Source organism: Capsaspora owczarzaki, assembly GCF_000151315.2.
Source record: "Capsaspora owczarzaki ATCC 30864 unplaced genomic scaffold supercont2.16, whole genome shotgun sequence".
In the NCBI taxonomy this organism is placed as follows: Eukaryota; class Filasterea; order Ministeriida; family Capsasporidae; genus Capsaspora; species Capsaspora owczarzaki.
In genome coordinates this window covers 471,184-498,129 of record NW_011887307.1, presented here as the reverse complement: position 1 = coordinate 498,129, position 26,946 = coordinate 471,184, and the positions used below count along the sequence as shown (strand labels likewise).

The window sequence follows — 26,946 nt, the reverse complement described above, 5'->3', positions numbered from 1 at the left end:
GATTCGACTCGTCCACACTCAACCCTGGCATTGTTGGTCTTCCGAACTTTGCTCTGTTCGGTTTGACGGACATCATCATCGACTATTCTCAGCAGAATGGCACCAACTCGTCCGTTCTTGCTGGTCTTCGTACCATCGGAGTGACCATCGTCTACACGAACTCCCAGCCCTGGAAGCTGACTAGCAGCGGCAACATTACTGTCTCATCGTTCGGTGTCACGCTGCGTGTCGATCAGACTCCCAGCGGTCGCAAGTTCTCTGGCATGGTCAGCGGTGGCATCACTGTCAATCAGTTCACGTTTGGCGTTCGTGTTCCGTTCTTCATGCCTGGCAAGAACATTGAGTTTATCTTGCCGAAGCTTGAGATTCTTGGATACAACGTGAATGAGCTGCTTGGATTGCCGAGCGACGGTTCACCTGTCGAAGCCACTCAGCAGAATGTCGAGCGTCTTGCGTCTGACCTTAAGGGCAAGGCGGCCGAGCTTGCCGCTCAAGTGGAGGCTGAGGCGCGTCGCCGTATCGAAGAAGCCAAGCAACAGGCCAAGGAGCGTGCTCGTGCGCTTTTGGCTCGTGGCAAGGCCGAACTTGATGCTCGTGCGGCTGCGCTTGTTGAAGCAACTCAGGGTGGCAAGGTCCTCCTTCTCGGTGATCTCGTCGATGCTATTGGCATTCCCGGATTTGATTCGTCCACTTTGAACCCCGGCATTGTTGGTTTGCCGAACTTTGCTCTTTTCGGCTTGACGGACATTATCATCGACTATACTCAGCAGAATGGTACCAACTCGTCCGTTCTGGCTGGCCTTCGTACGATTGGTGTCACGATTGTGTACACGAACTCCCAGCCCTGGAAGCTGACGAGCAGCGGCAACATCACTGTTTCCTCATTTGGTGTCACGCTGCGCGTTGATCAGACTCCCAGCGGTCGCAAGTTCTCTGGCATGGTGAGCGGTGGCATCACTGTCAATCAGTTCACGTTTGGCGTTCGTGTTCCGTTCTTCATGCCTGGCAAGAACATTGAGTTCATCCTGCCGAAACTTGAGATCCTTGGCTACAATGTCAATGAGCTTCTTGGCCTGCCCAGCGACGGTTCGCCTGTCGAAGCCACTCAAGAGAACGTCGAGCGTCTTGCGTCTGACCTGAAGGGCAAGGCTGCGGAGCTGGCCGCCCAAGTTGAAGCGGAAGCGCGTCGTCGTATTGAGGAGGCCAAGCAGCAAGCCAAGGAGCGTGCTCGCGCGCTTCTGGCACGCGGCAAGGCTGAACTCGATGCTCGTGCTGCTGCGCTTGTTGAAGCGACTCAGGGTGGCAAGGTTCTCCTTCTAGGTGATCTCGTCGATGCTATTGGCATTCCCGGATTTGATTCGTCCACATTGAATCCCGGAATGGTCGGTCTTCCGAACTTTGCTCTGTTCGGCTTGACGGATATTATCATTGACTATTCTCAACAGAATGGCACCAACTCGTCCGTTCTGGCGGGTCTTCGTACCATCGGAGTGACCATCGTCTACACGAACTCCCAGCCCTGGAAGCTGACTAGCAGCGGCAACATCACTGTTTCCTCATTTGGTGTCACCCTTCGTGTCGATCAAACACCGAGCGGCCGCAAGTTCTCTGGCATGGTCAGCGGTGGCATCACTGTCAATCAGTTTACGTTTGGCGTTCGAGTTCCGTTCTTCATGCCTGGCAAGAATATTGAGTTCATTTTGCCGAAGGTTGAGATTCTTGGATACAACGTCAACGAGCTGCTTGGATTGCCGAGCGACGGTTCCCCTGTCGAAGCCACTCAGCAGAATGTCGAACGGCTTGCGTCTGACCTCAAGGGCAAGGCTGCTGAGCTGGCTGCTCAAGTTGAGGCTGAAGCACGTCGCCGCATTGAGGAGGCCAAGCAGCAAGCCAAGGAGCGTGCTCGCGCTCTTCTGGCACGCGGCAAGGCCGAACTCGATGCTCGTGCTGCTGCGCTCGTTGAAGCGACCAAGGGTGGCAAGGTTCTCCTTCTCGGCGATCTTGTCGATGCCATCGGCATTCCCGGATTCGATTCTTCTACTTTGAACCCCGGCATTGTTGGTCTGCCGAACTTTGCTCTGTTCGGCTTGACGGACATTATCATCGACTATACTCAGCAGAATGGTACCAACTCGTCAGTTCTGGCTGGCCTTCGTACGATTGGTGTCACGATTGTGTACACGAACTCGCAGCCGTGGAAGCTGACCAGTAGCGGCAACATTACTGTCTCCTCATTTGGTGTCACCCTTCGTGTCGATCAAACACCGAGCGGTCGCAAGTTCTCTGGCATGGTGAGCGGTGGCATTACCGTCAATCAGTTCACGTTTGGTGTTCGGGTTCCGTTCTTCATGCCTGGCAAGAACATTGAGTTTATCTTGCCGAAGCTTGAGATTCTTGGATACAACGTCAACGAGCTGCTTGGATTGCCGAGCGACGGTTCCCCTGTCGAAGCCACTCAGCAGAATGTCGAACGGCTTGCGTCTGACCTCAAGGGCAAGGCTGCTGAGCTGGCTGCTCAAGTTGAGGCTGAAGCACGTCGCCGCATTGAGGAGGCCAAGCAGCAAGCCAAGGAGCGTGCTCGCGCTCTTCTGGCACGCGGCAAGGCCGAACTTGATGCTCGTGCATCTGCCCTCGTTGAAGCGACCAAGGGTGGCAAGGTTCTCCTTCTCGGCGATCTTGTCGATGCCATCGGTATTCCTGGGTTCGACTCGTCTACACTCAACCCTGGCATTGTTGGTCTTCCGAACTTTGCTCTGTTCGGTTTGACGGACATTATCATCGACTATACGCAGCAGAATGGCACCAACTCGTCAGTTCTTGCTGGTCTTCGTACGATTGGCGTCACGATTGTGTACACGAACTCGCAGCCCTGGAAGCTGACTAGCAGTGGCAACATTACTGTCTCGTCGTTCGGTGTGACGCTGCGTGTTGATCAGACTCCAAGTGGCCGCAAGTTCTCTGGCATGGTCAGCGGTGGCATCACTGTCAATCAGTTTACGTTTGGAGTCCGCGTTCCGTTCTTCATGCCTGGCAAGAACATTGAGTTCATTTTGCCGAAGGTTGAGATTCTCGGCTACAATGTCAATGAGCTTCTTGGCCTGCCCAGCGACGGTTCGCCTGTCGAAGCCACTCAAGAGAACGTCGAGCGTCTTGCATCTGACCTTAAGGGCAAGGCTGCTGAGCTTGCTGCTCAAGTTGAGGCTGAAGCACGTCGTCGTATTGAGGAGGCCAAGCAACAGGCTAAGGAGCGTGCTCGCGCGCTTTTGGCTCGTGGCAAGGCTGAGCTTGATGCTCGTGCATCTGCCCTCGTTGAAGCGACCAAGGGCGGCAAGGTCCTCCTTCTCGGTGATCTCGTTGATGCTATTGGCATTCCCGGATTTGATTCGTCCACTTTGAATCCTGGCATTGTTGGTCTGCCGAACTTTGCTCTTTTCGGTTTGACTGACATCATCATCGACTATAGTCAGCAAAACGGCACCAATTCGTCCGTTCTTGCTGGTCTTCGTACGATTGGTGTCACGATCGTGTACACGAACTCGCAACCTTGGAAGCTGACTAGCAGCGGCAACATTACTGTCTCGTCGTTCGGTGTCACCCTTCGTGTTGATCAGACTTCAAGTGGCCGCAAGTTCTCCGGCATGGTCAGCGGTGGCATCACTGTCAATCAGTTTACGTTTGGAGTCCGTGTTCCGTTCTTCATGCCTGGCAAGAACATTGAGTTCATTTTGCCAAAGCTTGAGATTCTTGGCTACAATGTCAATGAGCTTCTTGGCCTGCCCAGCGACGGTTCGCCTGTCGAAGCCACTCAAGAGAACGTCGAGCGTCTTGCGTCTGACCTGAAGGGCAAGGCTGCGGAGCTGGCCGCCCAAGTTGAAGCGGAAGCGCGTCGTCGTATTGAGGAGGCCAAGCAGCAAGCCAAGGAGCGTGCTCGCGCGCTTCTGGCACGCGGCAAGGCTGAACTCGATGCTCGTGCTGCTGCGCTCGTTGAAGCGACGTCCGGCGGCAAGGTTCTTCTTCTCGGTGATCTCGTTGATGCTATTGGCATTCCCGGATTTGATTCGTCCACTCTGAATCCTGGCATTGTCGGTCTGCCGAACTTTGCTCTGTTCGGTTTGACTGATATCATCATCGACTATACTCAGCAGAATGGCACCAACTCGTCCGTTCTTGCAGGACTTCGTACTATCGGTGTCACGATCGTGTACACGAACTCGCAACCTTGGAAGCTGACTAGCAGCGGCAACATTACTGTCTCGTCGTTCGGTGTCACGCTGCGTGTCGATCAGACTCCCAGCGGTCGCAAGTTCTCTGGCATGGTTAGCGGTGGCATTACCGTCAATCAGTTTACGTTTGGCGTTCGTGTTCCGTTCTTCATGCCTGGCAAGAATATTGAGTTCATCCTGCCGAAACTTGAGATCCTTGGCTACAATGTCAATGAGCTTCTTGGCCTGCCCAGCGACGGTTCGCCTGTCGAAGCCACTCAAGAGAACGTCGAGCGTCTTGCGTCTGACCTGAAGGGCAAGGCTGCGGAGCTGGCCGCCCAAGTTGAAGCGGAAGCGCGTCGTCGTATTGAGGAGGCCAAGCAGCAAGCCAAGGAGCGTGCTCGCGCGCTTCTGGCACGCGGCAAGGCTGAACTCGATGCTCGTGCTGCTGCGCTTGTTGAAGCGACTCAGGGTGGCAAGGTTCTCCTTCTAGGTGATCTCGTCGATGCTATTGGCATTCCCGGATTTGATTCGTCCACATTGAATCCCGGAATGGTCGGTCTTCCGAACTTTGCCCTGTTCGGCTTGACGGATATTATCATTGACTATTCTCAACAGAATGGCACCAACTCGTCCGTTCTGGCGGGTCTTCGTACCATCGGAGTGACCATCGTCTACACGAACTCCCAGCCCTGGAAGCTGACTAGCAGCGGCAACATCACTGTTTCCTCATTTGGTGTCACCCTTCGTGTCGATCAAACACCGAGCGGCCGCAAGTTCTCTGGCATGGTCAGCGGTGGCATCACTGTCAATCAGTTCACGTTTGGCGTTCGAGTTCCGTTCTTCATGCCTGGCAAGAACATTGAGTTTATCTTGCCGAAGCTTGAGATTCTTGGATACAACGTCAACGAGCTGCTTGGATTGCCGAGCGACGGTTCCCCTGTCGAAGCCACTCAGCAGAATGTCGAACGGCTTGCGTCTGACCTCAAGGGCAAGGCTGCTGAGCTGGCTGCCCAAGTTGAGGCTGAGGCGCGTCGTCGTATTGAGGAGGCTAAGCAGCAAGCCAAGGAGCGTGCTCGCGCTCTTCTGGCCCGTGGCAAGGCGGAACTTGATGCTCGTGCTGCTGCGCTTGTTGAAGCAACCAAGGGTGGCAAGGTCCTCCTTCTCGGCGATCTCGTCGATGCTATCGGCATTCCAGGATTCGACTCGTCCACACTCAACCCTGGTATTGTTGGTCTTCCGAACTTTGCCCTGTTCGGATTGACGGACGTTATCGTTGATTATTCTCAGCAAAATGGCACTTCGTCCGCTCTTGCTGGTCTTCGCACCATCGGAGTGACCATCGTCTACACGAACTCCCAGCCGTGGAAGCTGACTAGCAGCGGCAACATCACTGTTTCCTCATTTGGTGTCACCCTTCGTGTCGATCAAACACCGAGCGGCCGCAAGTTCTCTGGCATGGTCAGCGGTGGCATCACTGTCAATCAGTTCACGTTTGGAGTCCGCGTTCCGTTCTTCATGCCTGGCAAGAACATTGAGTTTATCTTGCCGAAGGTTGAGATTCTTGGATACAATGTGAACGAACTGCTTGGACTGCCCAGCGACGGTTCCCCTGTCGAAGCCACTCAAGAGAACGTTGAGCGTCTTGCATCGGATCTCAAGGGCAAGGCTGCTGAGCTTGCTGCCCAAGTTGAGGCTGAGGCGCGTCGTCGTATTGAGGAGGCCAAGCAACAGGCCAAGGAGCGTGCTCGCGCGCTTTTGGCTCGTGGCAAGGCTGAGCTTGAAACCCGTGCTGCTGCACTCGTTGAGGCAACCAAGGGTGGCAAAGTTCTCCTTCTCGGCGATCTCGTCGATGCTATCGGCATTCCAGGATTCGACTCGTCCACACTCAACCCTGGTATTGTTGGTCTTCCGAACTTTGCTCTGTTCGGTTTGACTGATATCATCATCGACTATACTCAGCAGAATGGCACCAACTCGTCCGTTCTTGCTGGTCTTCGCACCATCGGAGTGACCATCATCTACACGAACTCCCAGCCCTGGAAGCTGACTAGCAGCGGCAACATTACTGTCTCATCGTTCGGTGTCACGCTGCGTGTCGATCAGACTCCCAGCGGTCGCAAGTTCTCTGGCATGGTCAGCGGTGGCATCACTGTCAATCAGTTCACGTTTGGCGTTCGTGTTCCGTTCTTCATGCCTGGCAAGAACATTGAGTTCATCCTGCCGAAACTTGAGATTCTCGGCTACAATGTCAACGAGCTGCTTGGATTGCCGAGCGACGGTTCGCCTGTTGAAGCCACTCAGCAGAACGTCGAGCGTCTTGCGTCTGACCTTAAGGGCAAGGCTGCTGAGCTTGCTGCTCAAGTTGAGGCTGAAGCACGTCGTCGTATTGAGGAGGCCAAGCAGCAAGCCAAGGAGCGTGCTCGCGCTCTTCTGGCCCGTGGCAAGGCGGAACTTGATGCTCGTGCTGCTGCGCTTGTTGAAGCAACCAAGGGTGGCAAAGTTCTCCTTCTCGGCGATCTCGTCGATGCTATCGGCATTCCAGGATTCGACTCGTCCACACTCAACCCTGGCATTGTTGGTCTTCCGAACTTTGCTCTGTTCGGATTGACGGACATTATCGTTGATTATTCTCAGCAAAATGGCACCAACTCGTCCGTTCTTGCTGGTCTTCGCACCATCGGAGTGACCATCGTCTACACGAACTCCCAGCCGTGGAAGCTGACTAGCAGCGGCAACATCACTGTTTCCTCATTTGGTGTCACGCTGCGTGTCGATCAAACACCGAGCGGCCGCAAGTTCTCTGGCATGGTCAGCGGTGGCATCACTGTCAATCAGTTCACGTTTGGAGTCCGCGTTCCGTTCTTCATGCCTGGCAAGAACATTGAGTTTATCTTGCCGAAGGTTGAGATTCTTGGATACAATGTGAACGAACTGCTTGGACTGCCCAGCGACGGTTCCCCTGTCGAAGCCACTCAAGAGAACGTTGAGCGTCTTGCATCGGATCTCAAGGGCAAGGCTGCTGAGCTTGCTGCCCAAGTTGAGGCTGAGGCGCGTCGTCGTATTGAGGAGGCCAAGCAACAGGCCAAGGAGCGTGCTCGCGCGCTTTTGGCTCGTGGCAAGGCTGAGCTTGAAACCCGTGCTGCTGCACTCGTTGAGGCAACCAAGGGTGGCAAAGTTCTCCTTCTCGGCGATCTCGTCGATGCTATCGGCATTCCAGGATTCGACTCGTCCACACTCAACCCTGGTATTGTTGGTCTTCCGAACTTTGCTCTGTTCGGTTTGACTGATATCATCATCGACTATACTCAGCAGAATGGCACCAACTCGTCCGTTCTTGCTGGTCTTCGCACCATCGGAGTGACCATCATCTACACGAACTCCCAGCCCTGGAAGCTGACTAGCAGCGGCAACATTACTGTCTCATCGTTCGGTGTCACGCTGCGTGTCGATCAGACTCCCAGCGGTCGCAAGTTCTCTGGCATGGTCAGCGGTGGCATCACTGTCAATCAGTTCACGTTTGGCGTTCGTGTTCCGTTCTTCATGCCTGGCAAGAACATTGAGTTTATCTTGCCGAAGCTTGAGATTCTTGGATACAACGTGAATGAGCTGCTTGGATTGCCGAGCGACGGTTCGCCTGTTGAAGCGACGCAGCAGAACGTCGAGCGTCTTGCATCTGACCTTAAGGGCAAGGCTGCTGAGCTGGCTGCTCAAGTTGAGGCTGAAGCTCGTCGCCGCGTTGAGGAGGCTAAGCAACAGGCCAAGGAGCGTGCTCGTGCGCTTTTGGCTCGCGGCAAGGCCGAACTTGATGCTCGTGCTGCTGCACTAGTTGAGGCAACATCCGGCGGCAAGGTTCTCCTTCTTGGTGATCTCGTTGATGCTATTGGCATTCCTGGGTTCGACTCGTCCACTCTGAATCCTGGCATTGTCGGTTTGCCGAACTTTGCTTTGTTCGGTTTGACGGACATCATCATCGACTACTCGCAGCAAAACGGCACCAATTCATCGGTTCTTGCTGGTCTTCGTACCATCGGTGTCACGATTGTGTACACGAACTCGCAGCCCTGGAAGCTGACTAGCAGCGGCAACATCACTGTTTCCTCATTTGGTGTCACGCTGCGTGTCGATCAGACTCCCAGCGGCCGCAAGTTCTCCGGCATGGTGAGCGGTGGCATCACTGTCAATCAGTTCACGTTTGGAGTCCGCGTTCCGTTCTTCATGCCTGGCAAGAACATTGAGTTCATTTTGCCGAAGGTAGAGATTCTCGGCTACAATGTGAACGAACTCCTTGGATTGCCGAGCGACGGTTCCCCTGTCGAAGCCACTCAGCAGAATGTCGAGCGTCTTGCATCTGACCTTAAGGGCAAGGCTGCTGAGCTTGCTGCTCAAGTTGAGGCTGAAGCACGTCGTCGTATTGAGGAGGCCAAGCAACAGGCTAAGGAGCGTGCTCGCGCGCTTTTGGCTCGTGGCAAGGCTGAGCTTGATGCTCGTGCATCTGCCCTCGTTGAAGCGACCAAGGGTGGCAAGGTTCTCCTTCTCGGCGATCTCGTTGATGCTATTGGCATTCCTGGGTTCGACTCGTCTACTCTCAACCCTGGCATTGTTGGTCTTCCGAACTTTGCTCTGTTCGGTTTGACGGACATTATCATCGACTATACGCAGCAGAATGGCACCAACTCGTCAGTTCTTGCTGGTCTTCGTACGATTGGCGTCACGATTGTGTACACGAACTCGCAGCCCTGGAAGCTGACTAGCAGTGGCAACATTACTGTCTCGTCGTTCGGTGTGACCCTTCGTGTTGATCAGACTCCAAGTGGCCGCAAGTTCTCCGGCATGGTCAGCGGTGGCATCACTGTCAATCAGTTCACGTTTGGCGTTCGAGTTCCGTTCTTCATGCCTGGCAAGAATATTGAGTTCATCCTGCCGAAACTTGAGATTCTTGGCTACAATGTCAATGAGCTTCTTGGCCTGCCCAGCGACGGTTCGCCTGTCGAAGCGACTCAAGAGAACGTCGAGCGTCTTGCGTCTGACCTGAAGGGCAAGGCTGCGGAGCTGGCCGCCCAAGTTGAAGCGGAAGCGCGTCGTCGTATTGAGGAAGCCAAGCAACAGGCTAAGGAGCGTGCTCGCGCGCTTTTGGCTCGTGGCAAGGCTGAGCTTGATGCTCGTGCATCTGCCCTCGTTGAAGCGACCAAGGGCGGCAAGGTTCTCCTTCTCGGCGATCTTGTGGATGCCATCGGTATTCCTGGGTTCGACTCGTCCACTCTGAATCCTGGCATTGTCGGTCTGCCGAACTTTGCCCTGTTCGGTTTGACGGACATCATCATCGATTACTCGCAACAAAACGGCACCAATTCGTCGGTTCTGGCGGGTCTTCGTACCATCGGAGTGACCATCGTCTACACGAACTCCCAGCCCTGGAAGCTGACTAGCAGCGGCAACATCACTGTTTCCTCATTTGGTGTCACGCTGCGTGTCGATCAAACTCCCAGCGGTCGCAAGTTCTCTGGCATGGTGAGCGGTGGCATCACTGTCAATCAGTTCACGTTTGGTGTTCGGGTTCCGTTCTTCATGCCTGGCAAGAACATTGAGTTTATCTTGCCGAAGCTTGAGATTCTTGGATACAACGTCAACGAGCTGCTTGGATTGCCGAGCGACGGTTCACCTGTCGAAGCCACTCAGCAGAATGTCGAGCGTCTTGCGTCTGACCTTAAGGGCAAGGCGGCCGAGCTTGCCGCTCAAGTGGAGGCTGAGGCGCGTCGCCGTATCGAAGAAGCCAAGCAACAGGCCAAGGAGCGTGCTCGTGCGCTTTTGGCTCGTGGCAAGGCCGAACTTGATGCTCGTGCGGCTGCGCTTGTTGAAGCAACTCAGGGTGGCAAGGTCCTCCTTCTCGGTGATCTCGTCGATGCTATTGGCATTCCCGGATTTGATTCGTCCACTTTGAACCCCGGCATTGTTGGTTTGCCGAACTTTGCTCTTTTCGGCTTGACGGACATTATCATCGACTATACTCAGCAGAATGGTACCAACTCGTCCGTTCTGGCTGGCCTTCGTACGATTGGTGTCACGATTGTGTACACGAACTCCCAGCCCTGGAAGCTGACGAGCAGCGGCAACATCACTGTTTCCTCATTTGGTGTCACGCTGCGCGTTGATCAGACTCCCAGCGGTCGCAAGTTCTCTGGCATGGTGAGCGGTGGCATCACTGTCAATCAGTTCACGTTTGGCGTTCGTGTTCCGTTCTTCATGCCTGGCAAGAACATTGAGTTCATCCTGCCGAAACTTGAGATTCTCGGCTACAATGTCAACGAGCTGCTTGGATTGCCGAGCGACGGTTCGCCTGTTGAAGCCACTCAGCAGAACGTCGAGCGTCTTGCGTCTGACCTTAAGGGCAAGGCTGCTGAGCTTGCTGCTCAAGTTGAGGCTGAAGCACGTCGTCGTATTGAGGAGGCCAAGCAGCAAGCCAAGGAGCGTGCTCGCGCTCTTCTGGCCCGTGGCAAGGCGGAACTTGATGCTCGTGCTGCTGCGCTTGTTGAAGCAACCAAGGGTGGCAAAGTTCTCCTTCTCGGCGATCTCGTCGATGCTATCGGCATTCCAGGATTCGACTCGTCCACACTCAACCCTGGCATTGTTGGTCTTCCGAACTTTGCTCTGTTCGGATTGACGGACATTATCGTTGATTATTCTCAGCAAAATGGCACCAACTCGTCCGTTCTTGCTGGTCTTCGCACCATCGGAGTGACCATCGTCTACACGAACTCGCAGCCCTGGAAGCTGACTAGCAGCGGCAACATTACTGTCTCATCGTTCGGTGTCACGCTGCGTGTCGATCAGACTCCCAGCGGTCGCAAGTTCTCTGGCATGGTCAGCGGTGGCATCACTGTCAATCAGTTCACGTTTGGCGTTCGTGTTCCGTTCTTCATGCCTGGCAAGAACATTGAGTTTATCTTGCCGAAGCTTGAGATTCTTGGATACAACGTGAATGAGCTGCTTGGATTGCCGAGCGACGGTTCGCCTGTTGAAGCGACGCAGCAGAACGTCGAGCGTCTTGCATCTGACCTTAAGGGCAAGGCTGCTGAGCTGGCTGCTCAAGTTGAGGCTGAAGCTCGTCGCCGCGTTGAGGAGGCTAAGCAACAGGCCAAGGAGCGTGCTCGTGCGCTTTTGGCTCGCGGCAAGGCCGAACTTGATGCTCGTGCTGCTGCACTAGTTGAGGCAACATCCGGCGGCAAGGTTCTCCTTCTTGGTGATCTCGTTGATGCTATTGGCATTCCTGGGTTCGACTCGTCCACTCTGAATCCTGGCATTGTCGGTTTGCCGAACTTTGCTTTGTTCGGTTTGACGGACATCATCATCGACTACTCGCAGCAAAACGGCACCAATTCATCGGTTCTTGCTGGTCTTCGTACCATCGGTGTCACGATTGTGTACACGAACTCGCAGCCCTGGAAGCTGACTAGCAGCGGCAACATTACTGTCTCGTCGTTCGGTGTCACCCTTCGTGTTGATCAGACTTCAAGTGGCCGCAAGTTCTCCGGCATGGTCAGCGGTGGCATCACTGTCAATCAGTTTACGTTTGGAGTCCGTGTTCCGTTCTTCATGCCTGGCAAGAACATTGAGTTCATTTTGCCGAAACTTGAGATTCTCGGCTACAATGTGAACGAACTCCTTGGATTGCCGAGCGACGGTTCCCCTGTCGAAGCCACTCAGCAGAATGTCGAGCGTCTTGCATCTGACCTTAAGGGCAAGGCTGCGGAGCTGGCTGCCCAAGTTGAGGCTGAAGCACGTCGTCGTATTGAGGAGGCCAAGCAACAGGCTAAGGAGCGTGCTCGTGCGCTTTTGGCTCGTGGCAAGGCTGAGCTCGAAACCCGTGCTGCTGCCCTCGTTGAGGCAACATCCGGTGGCAAGATCCTCCTTCTCGGTGACCTCGTTGATGCTATCGCCATTCCTGGCTTTGATTCCAGGACGTTGAATCCTGGCGTTGCTGGCTTGCCGAATTTCGCCATGTTTGGTATCACCGATGTTTTGATCGATTACTCTCAAAACAGCACCAACTCTTCGGCGGTTCAAGCGCTTCGTGCTCTTGGTGTGACCATCATTTACACCGCGAAGGATCCCTGGAAGCTCATCCCATCAGGTTCAGTGTTTGTTTCGTCCTTTGGCATCTCCCTCCGTCTCGATCAAATCGCTGGATCGTTCAAGTTTTCCGGTGTTGTGAGCGGTGGCATTACCGTGTCGACGTTCACGTTCGGCATTCGTGTCCCGTTCAATATTCCTGGTCAATCAGTCGAGTTCATTCTTCCCAAAGTCGAAGTTCTCGGCTACAGCATCAACGATTTGCTCGGCCTCCCATCGGAGTCAGAGCCAGTTACAGTCGCTGTTGAGCAAATTGCTGCCGATCTCCAAGGCAAAGCAGCCGAGCTTGCCGCGCAAGTTGAAGCTGAAGCGCGCCGCCGCCTGCAGGAAGCCAAGCAAGCAGCTCAGGAACGCGCTCGTTCGCTCCTGGCTCGAAGTGCCGCGGAGCTGGAAACCCGTGCTCAAGCTTTGGCAACCGCCACTGCGGGTCGCGTTTTGACTCTCGGCCAGCTTGTTGATGCGATTGCCGTCCCCGGATTTTCGTCGGGCATGCTCAACCCTGGCGTCGCTGGTTTGCCGAACTTTGCGCTGTTCGGCATCACAGATGTTTCATTGCAATTCTCGCAAGGAAACAACACCAAGGGTGGAGGCCTTGCCGGGCTTCGATACGCCGGCGTCACCATCGTGTACGCTTCTGCTGCGCCTTGGTACTTGACCCCGAGCAAAAACATCGCTATCTCTCAGTTTGGCTTGCGCTTGCAAGTACAAATTTCCTCGCCCGGCGGATTGACTTTCTCGGGCATGGTTAGCGGTGGCATCACCGTCTCGACTTTCACTTTCGGTGTTCGCGTTCCTTTCAATATGCCTGATCAGTCGGCCCAGTTCATTCTTCCGAAGATTGAGGTGTTTGGTGTCTCTATCAATGATGTTCTTGGGTTGCCTGCTGCGGAAACCGTTACGGCACCGTCTCTTCAAGATGCTGTTGGCTCGTTGCGCGGCCGCGCTGCTGAGCTTACTGCGCAGCTGGAGGCCGAAGCGCGTCGACGCGTGGAGGAACTCAAACAGCAGGCCAAGGAACGTGTCCGTTCGTTGCTCGCGACCACTCAAGCCGAACTTGACACACGCACCCAAGCTCTTGTGGCTGCCACTCAAGGTCGCGTGCTGTATCTTGGCACCCTTGTGAACGCCTTGGCCATTCCCGGATTTGATTCTTCTGCACTCAACACTGGCATTGCAGGCCTGCCCAACTTTGCCGAGTTTGGTTTGACGGATGTGGTGATTCAGTTCGCGGGCAACGCTTCCACCGGATTCAATAGCTTGCGCACGCTGGGTGTGACAATCATCTATGGCGGCTCAACTCCCTGGTACCTGACTCCTGGTACTGGCATCCGTGTGACGCAGTTTGGCTTGACACTCCGCATGGACCAGACAGCGGCAGGGCGCAAGTTCTCTGGCGTGCTGAGCGGCGGTGTTCTCGTGTCATCCTTCTCGTTTGCAATCCGCGTGCCGTTCATGATGCCAGGCCAGTCTGTCGAATTTATTCTTCCCAAGGTCGAAGTGCTCGGCATGTCTGTGAACGAGTTGCTCGGTCTCCCGACTGACGGCCTTCCCGTTAAACTGCCTGATCAAGCGACCTTGGCCCAAGCTGTTGGATCTTTAACTGGAAAGGCCGCTGAGTTGGCCGCGCAAGTGGAAGCGGAGGCTAAGCGCCGCGTTGAGGAAGCAAAGTTAGCGGTCAAGGAACGCATGCGTTCGCTTCTCGCAACGTCTCAAGCTGAGCTCGAAACGCGCGCGGCTGCTCTGCAGGCCGCCACTGCCGGCAAAGTTCTTCTTCTTGGCTCACTCGTTGATGCGCTCAGCTTGCCCGGCATCTCCAGTTCCGATCTGAACACGGGCATTGCTGGTCTCCCGAACTTTGCCATGTTTGGTTTGACTGAAATTCTTGTCGAGTTCATGGCACAAGAAAACAGCACTTCAGGCTCGGCGCGCGGCATGGCCGGTCTGCGAACGCTGGGTGTCACTATTTTGTACGCGTCTTCCGATCCTTGGTTCCTGACGCCCAGCAAGCTCATCCGCGTGACGCAGTTTGGCCTGAAACTGCGCGTCGACTTTGCACCGCTTGGGCGCAAATTCTCCTGTGTTCTCAGTGGAGGAATTCAAGTCGACAAATTTGTCTTTGGTGTTCGTGCGCCTTTCAACATCCCTGGCGAACGCGTCGAGTTCATTCTCCCGAAGGTGGAAGTTTTGGGCGTTAGCGTGAATGACATGCTGGGTCTTCCGGCGGGCACTCCGCTCGAGCTTGAGACCGAATCTGCGCGTCAAAAGCTCAACGACTTGAAAGAGAAGGCGTCGGATGCTCTTGTCCGAGTTGAGGCTGAAGCGCGCCGACGCGCCGAAGAGGCCAAACAGCAGATCAAGGATCGGATGCGATCGATGCTTCCGCAGGGTGTGGAGGAACTCAATAATCGCATGTCTGCGCTTGTTAGCGCCACGGACGGCAAAGTTCTCAAGCTGGGCACGATTGTGCAAGCGATCGGCATTCCTGGTTTTACGTCAGCGAGCCTCAATCCTGGCGTTGCTGGCTTGCCGAATTTTGCTGACTTTGGCATTACCAACTTCCAAGTTGAGTTTGCCGCTCCTGCCACCTCCAATGCCACCTCTAACGCCACGGCTCCCCCTGGCTTGGATGGGCTGCGGATGCTTTCTGTCACCATCATTTATTCATCGACGACACCATGGTACCTCGTCCCGACGACAACGTTGATCCGGGTTTCGCAGTTTGGCGTCATGCTTCGGCTTGATCAAACAGGCGGCATCCGTCGGTTCTCTGCCGTCATTAGCGGTGGCGTGTTGATCAACAACAAGTTTACTTTTGGTGTTCGTGTGCCCTTCAATGTTCCCGGCGCTCAAGTCGAGTTTATCCTTCCCAAGGTCGAAGTGTTTGGCATGAACATTAATGAAATGCTTGGCCTCGCGGCTGACAAGACCCTCGAGTTTGACGCGAACGCTGCTGCAAAGGCCCTTGGTGATTTGCAAGGCGAGGCTCGTTTGCTTGCGGAAAAGATCGAAGCCGAGGCGCGCCGTGTTGCTGAAGAAGCGAAAGCTGCGCTCAAGTCGCGTGCTCGAGCACTGGTTGCCCGTACCTCCGCAGAGCTTGATGCTCGAGTTGCTGCAATCAAGGCTGCTACCGAGAATCGCGTTTTGCTTCTCGGCGATTTGGTCGCTTCGCTCGGCATTCCCGGCGTTACTTCCGAAGCGCTCGACACGAAGGTTGCCGGTCTTCCCAATTTCGCCTTGTTTGGCATTACGGACGTCCAAATTGAGTTTGCACCCCGAGCTGGTGCCAACACGTCTGGCTTCTCTTCCCTCAGCCGCGTGCAAGCGACGATTGTCTACACCAAGACCGAAGGTTGGCAACTGCTCCCGAGTGGTTCCATTTTTGTTCGATCATTTGGTCTGCTACTCGGTTTCCGTACTGTTTCGTCCAACCAAACGTCCTTCTACGGCCGAATTTCTGGAACGATCTCCATTGGGCAGTTTGTCTTTGGAGCCGCGGTTCCATTCAACATGCCCAATGAGCGCGTCGAGTTTGTCCTTCCTCAGGTTACTGTGAATGGCCTGAGCATCAATTCTCTGTTTGGCATCCCCGAAAAGGCATCGGTGCAAGATCTCAGCGCGCTGCCGGCCGCTGCTGCATCCAAGCTCAAGGACGCGGCGCTGGAGGCCAAGAAGGCCGCTCAAGAACGCATGCGATCTCTCCTTCCTGCTGGTGTCACTGCTGCTCAAAACCTTGTGACCAACATTGCAGAAGCCACCAATGGCAAGGTGCTTTTGCTCGGAAACTTGGTCAACTCGCTTGGCATCGATGGCTTTACGGCGTCCGTTCTGGATCCTGGTGTGCCAGGCTTGCCGAACTTTGCAATGTTTGGCATTACCAACTTCCATATCGAGTTCCGCAATCAAAGCTCGACCGGCTTTGGTGGCATCAAGAGCGCCGGCATCACCATTTTGGCAACCCAGCCCTGGACCATTGTTGGCAGTCTTCGTGTTCTCGCCTTTGCGTTGCAACTCGAGTTGTACACCGATGGAGCCAACAAACTCGTGTTTGGCGGCGCCGTGTCTGGCACAATCGCAGTCAACTCGTTCGTCTTTGGCGCTCGCGTTCCATTCAACTTGCCTGGCGAAACTCTTTCCTTTGTTTTGCCCGAGATCAAATTGTTCGGCATGGACGTCAAGCAAGTCTTTGGCATTTCCGATACCCCGAGCCTCGACGAGCTCCAGAGTGCCTTGCCCAACGTGACCGCCCTTGCTGACAAGATGAAATTGGAGGCTCTCCAGAAGCTGACGGACTTGAAGGCGGAGGCCAAGAATCGCATGCGTCAGTTGCAGGCGTCGACGCGAGCCGAGGCCCTGAGATTGGCGGCTGACTTGAAAGCAGCAACTGCTGGCAAAGTCTTGCTCTTTGGCGACATTGTCGATGCCTTCTCCATCCCCGGCTTCTCGTCGAGCACATTGAACCCTGGTGTTGCTGGCCTGCCCAATTTCGCGACCTTTGGCATCACCGATGTCAATGTAGCGTTCAACAACAGTGGTGCCACCAGCTTTGGCAGTGTGCTTGGGCTGAATGTCACCATTCTTGCCACCCAGCCATGGACTGTCTATGGTCAGCTCCAAGTGACGGCATTTGCCGTTCGCTTTGGCATGTCCACCGACGGCTATGGCGCTCGCACGTTCTTTGGCTCCGTGTCTGGCACAATTGCTTTGTCAGATATCGTTGTCTCCGTGTACGCACCGTTCAACATGCCTGGTGAGCGATTTGAGCTGGTTTTGCCCGATGTGTCCGTTTTTGGAGCCAGCTTGAACGACTTCTTTGGCGTTGTCCCGCAGTCGGCTGTTGGCCATTTGGAGAGCATTGCAACCTCCAACCTGACCACCATTGCATCCTCGTTGAAGCTTGAGGCTGCCAAACAGCTGGAAGCTGCGAAGGCCGCTGCTCGTTCCAAGGCCAAGGAGTTGATGGCTCGCTCGATTGAAGAGTTGAACAAGATGAATGCGGCCTTGACTGCCGCGACTGCAGGCAAGGTCCTTACTCTCGGCTCTATCGTCGATTCGCTGTCGATTTCCGGGTTCACTTCGGCCACCCTCAACCCAGGCGTCGCTGGTCTACCCAACTTTGCCGCCTTTGGATTGACCGATTTTGTTTGCGAATTTGGAACATCGAATTCGACTGGTCTCGGTTCCTTCAACAAGCTCGGTGTGACGATTGTCTACACCCAGGTTTGGACCGTTTACGCGAACGTCAAGGTCACTTCCTTCGCCCTGCGACTGCAGCTGACACGCGATGTTTACGGATCACTGTCGTTCGGAGGCGCCGTTTCTGGTACCGTGCAGTTGAACACGTTCTTCTTTACGATTCGCGTTCCTTTCAATCTCCCCGGCGAGAAGATGCAGTTCATCCTCCCCGAGATTACAATTGGCGGTCGAAACATTCGCGAAACGTTTGGCATTCCAGACGAGGTCTCCACTTCGCTGTCAGACCTTGCAAAGACGATCAACGACGCACCCGCCATTGTTGCCCAGATTCAAGCCGAGGCTGCCAGTCAGCTGGCTATCGCAAAGAAGCAGGCGCGTGAAAAGATTCGACAGGTTGTCGCTCAGACCATCGACGAAGCCAACAAGTTTGCTGCTGATCTGACCGCTGCCACCTCGGGCAAGGTTCTGACGCTTGGCACCATCGTCGATGCCCTTTCTGTTCCTGGCTTGACCTCCGCGTCGCTCAATACGAACACGGCGGGTCTTCCCAACTTTGCTACCTTTGGCTTGATGGACTTTAAGCTCGAGTTCCAAAACTCGAACGGCAGCTCGCTTGGTTCGCTCAAGACCCTTGGCGTCACTGTGCTTGCGACGCAGCCCTGGACGATCATTTCGACTCTGCGCGTGACAGCCTTCTCCTTTACCGTTGCTTTGAACACTGACGCGTATGGAAGCAGGTCGTTCTCTGGCGCTGTCGCCGGCACCATCGCGGTTGACTCGTTTGTCGTCTCTGCTCGTGTTCCTTTCGGCATTCCTGGCGAAAAAGTTGAGCTGATTCTGCCGCGGCTGGTTGCTGGCGGCGTCGATATCAGCAAGCTGTTTGGCATGGATGACTTGACCGCGTTCAATCCTGCCATTCTCGCCAATGCCTCGCTGTCTGCCCTTGCCGACGCGGCTGCAACCAAGGCCCGAGCAGCGGTTGCGGATATGAAGTCCCGCGTCCGACAACTCATGCCGCGCACCGACCGTGATCTGAAGGATATGGTTGGCGACATTCGCGACCTTGTTGGCCAGGGCAAGTTGCTCACTCTCGGAACCATGATGAATGCCCTTGGAAGTGGTATCGGGCTTGACACTGCTGCCCTCAACAGTGCCGTCGGCAGTATTCCTGGCATGCCCCCGATCTTGAGCGTTGCCATCACTGACTTTGGCGTCGAGTTCAACGCGACATCGTCCGGATTTGGCCGACTGCTGAGCTTGCAAGTTGCCATGCTCATGACGCAGCCATGGTCTCTTCAACCTGCGCTCACGATCGAGACGCTCGGCTTTGCCCTCTATGTTTCCACGTCAAACCTGACTACAATGGCCAAATCGTACTCTGGCTTTGTGCAAGGCACTGTGTTGATCAACACTGTGATGGTGACTGTTCGTGTTCCCTTCAACCTCCCGGAGAGTATCTCGATTATTCTTCCTGAGGTGGTGATTGACGGCGTGGACATTAACAATTACTTTGGTGCCAACTCGACCGTGGCCACATACATTCCGAGCACTTTGACGGAGATTCAGCGCGTCCAATCGCAGCTGCAAACTCAGTCAGCCAGCATTCTCACCATTGGCCAACTGCTCGCGTCGATGGGATTGTCGAGTGCTGTCGATTTTGACATTGGTGGTCTCAACCCGGGCTCGTTCGGCGTGACCGAGATTGACATCAACATGACCATCACATCGAGTCCTGCATCCCGCGGCCTTCAGAGCGCCTCGATTACGGTCATCCTGACAGAAGAGTGGAAGATTCTTGGCCGCTCGCAGCTCACCGTTCCGTTCTTTGGCTTCAACATTGGCATGACGAAAGTCGGCGCCGTCAACAAATGGTACGGCCGCGTCAAGGGCTGCCTGGTGATCTCTGGCAAGGTTCTTGGCGCCAACATTCCGTTCAATTTGCCCAACCAGCAAGCGACGTTCGTGCTCCCTTCGATTCGTCTGTTTGGCAAGCCCGTCGACCAGCTGTTTGAGACCGCAACCAGTGCTGTGGCAATTCCCTCCGCCAACGATGTCAAAGCCGCTTTGCAGGGATCCCTGCAGCTTACCGACTTGCTGAATGCCGTGGGCATCGATACGGCTCCCCTCCAGTCACTGGTTGCGGTTCCTGGCTTGCCCAATCTGCTGGCGTTTGCCATCACTGAGATGAACCTCAATTTCACGGCTACCAACTCGCTCCAAGGCTTTGCCTTCAAGATTGTCGCCACCGAACGCTGGAACCTGGTTCCTGTGGACACGGGCGCCAAGCTTGCCATCCCTTCGTTCAGCGTGTTTATCACCAAGTTTGTCAACGCTGCAAACGCCACCGTCTATGGCGGTCGCATTCGCGGCACGATTCTGCTGCGCGACAAGCCTGTGCGCATCAGCGTGCCATTCCGTTTGCCCGAGCCTGCGTACGTGCTTATGCCCGAAGTCGTCATTTCTGGCGTGAACGTCGGCCAGATGACCTCTGTGGAGCAGCTGCCGATTCTTGGTCAGATTGAGCGCAGCACGCTCTCCACTCGTCTGCGCGCACTCATCACGCTGGGCGACATTTTGAGCCTCTTCACGGATTCCATTGACATCCCAACCGACCTTCCTGGTATGCCGGCGATCCGATCACTTGCGATTGCTCGTTGCGAGTTTGGGTTTGCTCAAGTCGAAACGCGATCGCAGTTGTCGTCACTCAACATTTCCATCGTGTCGACCGAGCCGTGGACTGTCTTTGGTTCTCGAGTTTCCATCGACTTTTTCGCCTTCTCTGTCGAAATGTTCCGTGATGCACGTGGCTTGGCCGTTTACCAAGGCAGTCTCTTTGGCACCATTCTGTTCCAGCGCACAAATGCATTGCCCGTCCGTGTTTATCTTGGCATTCCCTACGGTTCTTCGACCGCGCCGAAACGCATGAGCGCCGCCAATCCAGCAAAGTTCTTGTTGCCGCAGGTGTCGAACGCCGGCAACGCGCTGACGGTGGATGTGTTTATCACATCGTTCCTGCCCGGTCTCGAGTCGCTCATTCAGTCTCCCATTCCTGGTCTGGATATCGCGACTGGCATCATCCGCACCACCGCCGTCACGCAGTTCACCTTTGCGTTTGACACGGCCTCTTCAAACCTGACCATGTTCCGGGTGATGCTGCAGTCGACGCAATCGTGGAATCTGTTTGGTACCAGCACGTCGCTCAAGTCGTATGTCCTTTATGTGGCTCGAGAGCCTCCTGCGACTTCCTTGACGGGCTATGTGAGCGGTGTCTTTGCCTTCAAGAGCGTGTCCAATTCGCGAGAAGTCACCGCGGAGGTTGGCCTGAATGTGCCCTTCCCGATTACCGCCACAAACCCTGTGACGTTCGCGTTGCCCCCGGCAACGGTGCCAGAGCGGGCGTTTACTGTCGGTCATCTCTACACCCTCGTCGGCGACCTGGCTCAAAGTGTCAAGCAGTTCTTCGAAGGCGGCTCTGGCAGCGGCGGCGTCTTTGGCGAGGGCTTTGACGTGCAAAAGATTCTGAACGTCTTTGCAGTGACCCAATGCCAAGTCGGCTTTGTGCGCAATCCAACGACCGGAGTCTCCTCGTTCCAAACCTTCTCCATCCGCATTGAAATGCTCGAGCCGTTCTCGTTCACCAACGGCGATTCCAACGCTGTCTTTAGCATTGCTCGTTCCGTTCTGGATTTCTCGTACAACCACACTGGTTTGTTCTCCTTTGGCGTTGATCCGACCAAGCAAACCGGCGCTCCAGATTCAGTGTTTACATCCAAGATCAAGGGCTTTGTGAGTGGTACCTTGGTTTTGGCTGGCACGCCAGTGTCGTCCACTGTCTACTTCCCGATGACACCGCTGCTGGCTCCTCCGATTGCATTTGTGCTGCCCCCTGCCAACGATCCGCAGGCGCTGACCGTAGCGCGCGTTTTGACCGTGCTGACTGCGGGCGAGCTCAACCTCGGGACTGAAGGTCCGAAGGCCCTGGATGCTTTCGCCTTGACTGAGCTTTCGCTCAAGTTTACGGGCGCGCTCTCGCGTGTGGCCTTCAATCTGACCATCGAAATGACCGATCCTTGGAGTTTCTTCAACGGCAAGCTCTCCATTTACGGCATTGCCCTTCGCGTCCGTCGATTCTACGAGCCCTCCAAGCTCAATTACGAGTACATTCAACAGCAAGCGTGCAAGTGTGTTCAACCAATCCACGAGGGCTATGTTCAAGGCTTTGTGTCGATTGGCAGCGGAGCTGTCGAGTTTGGCATCCGTGCTCCCTTCCCGCTCTCCACGTCGTACAATGGCAGCATCTATGCGGGCACACCTGTCGTTCTCATTCTGCCCGACACGTCGACGAAGCGTCTGACGCCGCTTGCCATGCTTGGCGTCTTGGCCAGTGAGCTCTCGAGCTCCTTCCCTGAAGATGGCTTGCTTGGTGACTTGAGCAAGATTTACGTCAAGGCGCTGAACTTCCAGGTGGTCCAAGGCAGCATGGAGAGTTTCCGTATGACGCTGAGAGTGGACCAGCTGTCGCTGTTCAGTGGACGGCTGGCCATCAACTTTGTCGAAATGGACTTGAACTCGTCCACCGTTCGTGTTGGCCAAGCCAAGCAGCGTGTCTACTCTGGTTTGATTACTGGCCAAGCGCGCTTTGCCGATCCGGGCGGTAGCGCGTTTGATGTGAGCGTGTTTGTTCCCTTCCCCGCAACGGCCTACCGCAACAGCTCGGTCTTTGGCTACGTCACGACGGTCGATGTTTCGAATCCCAACCGATTCTTGACCATCCGCGCACTCGTCTACACGCTGCTCAGCATTGACATTAACATCTTTTCGCTCCCGTTGGGTGATGGTGGCTCTATGTGGACTGCTCTCGGTGTGCAGACCGTTCGTTGGTCGTTCAACGACTTTGGCGTGCTCAACAATCTCTACGCCTACGTGCTCATGCAGACGTCCCTTCATCTCGGCCCAGTTTACTGTGGCCCCGGATCTCTGGCATTCACAATCACGTACGCTCCAGCCAACCCTCGAACCCCCACCAAGATGGTCACCAAGTTCAAGATCGAGGGCAGCTGTACGTTTGCCGGCGCTCCGCTTCGGGTGGATATCACATTCCCCAAGAAGGGCGCTGACAGCGTGCTTACTGCCGGACCAAACATCACCTCGATGACGGCGTCGTTCAGCAACGAGTTCAACCTCTGGGCATTGCGTCGTGACCACAACTTCAATGTGACGCTCGTCATGAACCGAACCATGGCCTACAACGAAGAGAATGACGCGTACTGCCTCCGCTGCGTGACTCGTCTGCTGGAGCCTACTTCCGACGTCTACTACACCCCGCCAGATGCACAAATCACCATGAACTGCTTTGGTGAGCGTGGCTCGGTCAATCCCTGGCTGGCAAACGAGGAGGATCTCGAAATGACCCGCGTGGAAGTGCCGTTCTCCAATTTCAAGGTTGCCAAGTTTATGCGATGCGCCATCTGTGTCCGCAAGGTGGGCGCCGACGGTGTTCTCGGCAAGACCAACTTTGGCTTGGACCAAAAGTCAGGCGCAGGCATCTACACGGTCGCTGGAACTCCAGCATTGACCACGGATTACATGTGTTCGGCCTATTCGCAGCCTCGTTACTTGAATGAAAACACTGAGACGTTCGGCAGTGGCGGCGATGCGCGCTCGGAAGCCGGCTGCAAGTACACTGCCTACCGACCCATTGTCGTCTCCCTCTCGGGCGATTCCACCTCCGCGTCTCGCACAGCAGTGGTTCAGCTGCCTACACGAGGCTTTACAGGTTGCGGTACCGACGCTGCTTGGGAGTTTGGCAAGACCACTCGTGGGGCTTCGATTTCGATTGGTGCTGTCAACATCACGCTGACTTTCCGTCAGGCCGGAGTCTATGATATCATGGTCGCCAAGAACTTTGTGACTGAAGTGTTTGTCATGGATGTCCAGTCGGTTCGCTACGTCAACGGCACTGTTCTCTTTGCTGGTATCATTCCTCGTGCGTACATTCAGTCCGAAAACCACATTTGCAACGTGGACACTGACTTGCGTTCGTGGCCGACCGATGCCTTTGTGATGCCCGATGGCATTCTCAATTGCACCACTGTCCGACCTCGCCAGCGAACGGCACTCAAAGGAAACGTGACCATGTACCTCAACACTGACTGCGACAAGTCCATCACGCCGTTCTGCCGATCCACTGGTATTTTCGGAACCACCAACTATGTCCCAAGCAACCCGATCCTGGATGTTTGGATTGGCTCTCTCGGCGGTTGCAATTCGTGGCGTTGTTGCTACTTCCTGAAGCTGACCCGGAAGGGCAGCTGGGATGGCAAGCTGACGCCCGATCCTGATCGTCAACGTGCTGCCGACAGTGGAAACGACATTTCTCTCGCTGATAACTATTGTACCACCGCATCGCTCTCTGGATTCTGCGCAGAATCGTGCCCTCGGCGCCTTGAATTGTACAAGAAGGTGTACAGGGTGTATTCCACAAAGTATGGTGGCAAAAACGCGTCTCTGGCTGACGCCTGGGACAAGTGCTACTTGACAACGTGCTCGCGCTGGTCCTGGGGTCCGACCTACTGGAAGAAGGAGACCAACTGCTTCAACTTTGTGTCCAACGTGCCCTTGGACGCGTCCCTTCAGAACGCCCATTTGAGCGTCGGCGAAAACAACATTACGATCAACCGGGCTTGTTCCACCAACAATTGCTTGCAAACGAGCGAGATGTATACCACGTTTGCAGAGGTGTTCAAGGCCAATTACACCAAGCCAATTGAAACGGTCGAGTCTGGTGGCACACAGCAATCTGAGAGCAAGCCACTCTTTGGTTCTCAGAATCCCACTCCTGTTTGGCAGTATGTTTACGAGCTGCACGGCCACACTACTCGAGGCAACATGACTGTTTGGGTGGATCAGAATGGTCTCAGCACGCGATCGGATGCTGTCGTCCGCACTCTCAAGGCGGCCATGATCTACAACCCGTCCGTCCTGCAGGTCGACCTCATGATCCCCGACTTTGTGCTGGACAACCCGAGCATCAAGTCCTCTTGCAAAGATGCCAACGGTATGGTCAGCGAGTTCTGCTTGTGCAAGGCGGCCAGGACCACGATGAACAAGCTCGTGTCCAAATGGAGTTACAGCTCGTGCGCCATGTACGTGAAGGACGTGCCCACTGAAATTGTCTGTCACAAGTACTGCGTGGACATCAACAAGAAGGTTGTGGTCGGCGAAACATGCAAGTCAGATCCTAATGCATGGAAGCCTCCGAACTGGAAGCCCCCGACCTTCTGGGAGGCGCTGTTTGGTCTCTAAACCACGCCGTGTGTGTGTCTGCTGTCTTGTTGTCTTTTCCCCTGAGTTTGTGTGTTTTTTGTTTTGATTCTTTCTTGTTCTTTTCTCCTTTTTCTTTGTTGCTCTTTTTCTTTGTTTGCTCTTTTTGTTTCTTCTTCTCCACATCCTGTCTTTTTCTGTCTTTTTGTGTGATGTTTTGTGTTTGTTGTTGCTTTGCTTTACTTTGTTTTGCTTTGTTTTGCTTTGTTTTGCTTTGTTTTGCTTTGGTTTTTGTTTGTTTGCTTCTTTGGTGAGCCGCATTTGCGCTCTCCCCCGTTCTTGTGCCATCTTTTTGTGCTAGTTTGGCACGCGAACAGCAACCTCGTCCCAATGGGTTGCTGCCGATTTGACAGCCATCCTGTCATGCATTGCGTTCTCTACATCGTTTGGGGCGATGGAACAGGATGCACTTGCTGCTCAGGATTGTGCAGTTTGATGATTTTTCCCCCCCCTGAGATCTCCTTTTGTAATTTTTTACTTTTTTGTTCGTTTTATTTCTCCTGTTGTGTTTTATTTCTGCTACAAATACATGCTTTCTGATATTATTCCACTCAACCAACAACGCTGTCAAAGTCGACCCGCAACAGCAATGAGAGACCAACGTCACGTTTCGCGAAGGACGTCAGATTGGTCGAAATAGTGGGCGATGAGCGTTATGATCAAGTCCGCGCCGGCAAGATGTTCCGAATTGTCCAAAGTCTCGTTGGGCTGATCAGCGAATGCCAGCATGGATCGCCACCCAACCAAACACAAACGAGTGCAAGTATGAGAGTTTCGAGGTCTGCGCGCAGCAGCTTGCAGTCAGCAAAACCCCGCCTCTTACCAATTTTCGGCGCTCTCTGAGCATGCTTCGAAGAAGCTCCCTCAAAATGAAGGCCGTCTCCATAGTAAATAGCCGATCGAGACAGACGAGTAGCGAGAAGCACCACTGGAGCCGCCGTACAATGACTGAATGGGGTTTGTGCGCCATATTCCAGCGTCCCATTTTGGCCAGCACGGTGCAAATAGTTTTCTGCGTGCACCACGAAGCAACCAACCAGCCAAGTGCCGAATGCAGCGTCAGATCAAAGATGCACGGCTACCAATCTCACAATCTCACAAAAAAAAAATTCCATTCGCACCTGATCCCAACTGCACAGCAGCTCGTAGGACGGATATGTCGCTGTGTCACGACTGCTCAGTTCATCATCGCCCAGGCACAGTTTCCGCCATGCCTCGTCGTTCGTCAGACTTGGCAGAGCGAAAGTTGAGCTTAACGCAGCCCCACCATTCAGCCGTTCTGCTCGTAGCAGATTCAGTTCCTAAAAGTGATCGACAAAAACCGATTCAAGTCGATGGGGGTTTGTGCATTGCATTGCATCGCGACAAGAAGCCACAAGAAGAGCTGGCGGCCTCTCAGATGGATACAAGCCCCTCCCACACAAAGTACTTACTCGACGTGCACATGCGAACATTCTGAGAACATTGAGTTGCCAAATCTCAGAAGGCGGCTGCCAAGTGGCGCACGACGCTTTGGAACTCTCAGCGCCAGTGTTCGCGCGTGTCTCATGGTTGAATGAAGCATCTCGATCGCAATGTTGCGGAGCTGCTGTTGTTTCAGGCTTGACGGTTCGGGCGATGACGACTGAGCGCGTTCGCCTCGCTTCGTGTCTGAGCGAAATGGAAAAAACAAACAAAAAAAAAACAAACAACAACAAACAACAAACAAGTTTGAACAAACATGAGATAACATCAAAGAAGAGAAACAGTGTCAATAATCATGTCAATAATCAGAGAGAGAGAGAGAGAGAGAGAGAGAGAGAGAGAGAGAGAGAGAGAGAGAGAGAGTGAAAGAGAGAGAGATTTCCATTGCAATTCCTCCTCCCTGCGTTCAACACGTACTGCACCCGTCGGAGGAACTGCTCGCCCGTCGTCGGCGGCTGGCTGAGATCATCGGTCAGATCTTGCTCGATCTGGAATGCGCGCGGCATGAGCTCGTCCGCCTCACTGTCGCTGTCGTCGCTGTCAATCTCAACCCGACTTTGCGACGACGCGCTCTCGTCCATTTTGTCGCAACAAGATTGATTCTAGCAAGGAAGACAAATAAATGACTAAAAAC

At 54.5% G+C, this 26,946-nt stretch overlaps 2 protein-coding genes across 2 annotated transcripts in view; one reads left to right on the top strand and one right to left on the bottom strand.

Annotated features, from left to right (window-relative positions):
• Positions 1–24,830, top strand: part of CAOG_09133 (hypothetical protein) — a gene marked incomplete at both ends in the record, with an annotated part of 39,869 nt that extends 15,039 nt beyond the window's left edge. Inside the window, one exon of the mRNA XM_011272541.1 lies at positions 1–24,830. Coding sequence (XP_011270843.1) covers positions 1–24,830 — 24,830 coding nt within the window.
• A 621-nt stretch (positions 24,831–25,451) lies between these two features.
• On the bottom strand, positions 25,452–26,893 carry CAOG_07887 (hypothetical protein; the record flags this gene model as incomplete). Its single annotated transcript, XM_004342922.1, has 4 exons — positions 25,452–25,556; positions 25,672–25,860; positions 25,970–26,078; positions 26,730–26,893. 4 exons carry the CDS (start codon positions 26,891–26,893, stop codon positions 25,452–25,454), a joined length of 567 nt encoding a protein of 188 aa, XP_004342972.1.
• Positions 26,894–26,946: the final 53 nt, after the last annotated feature.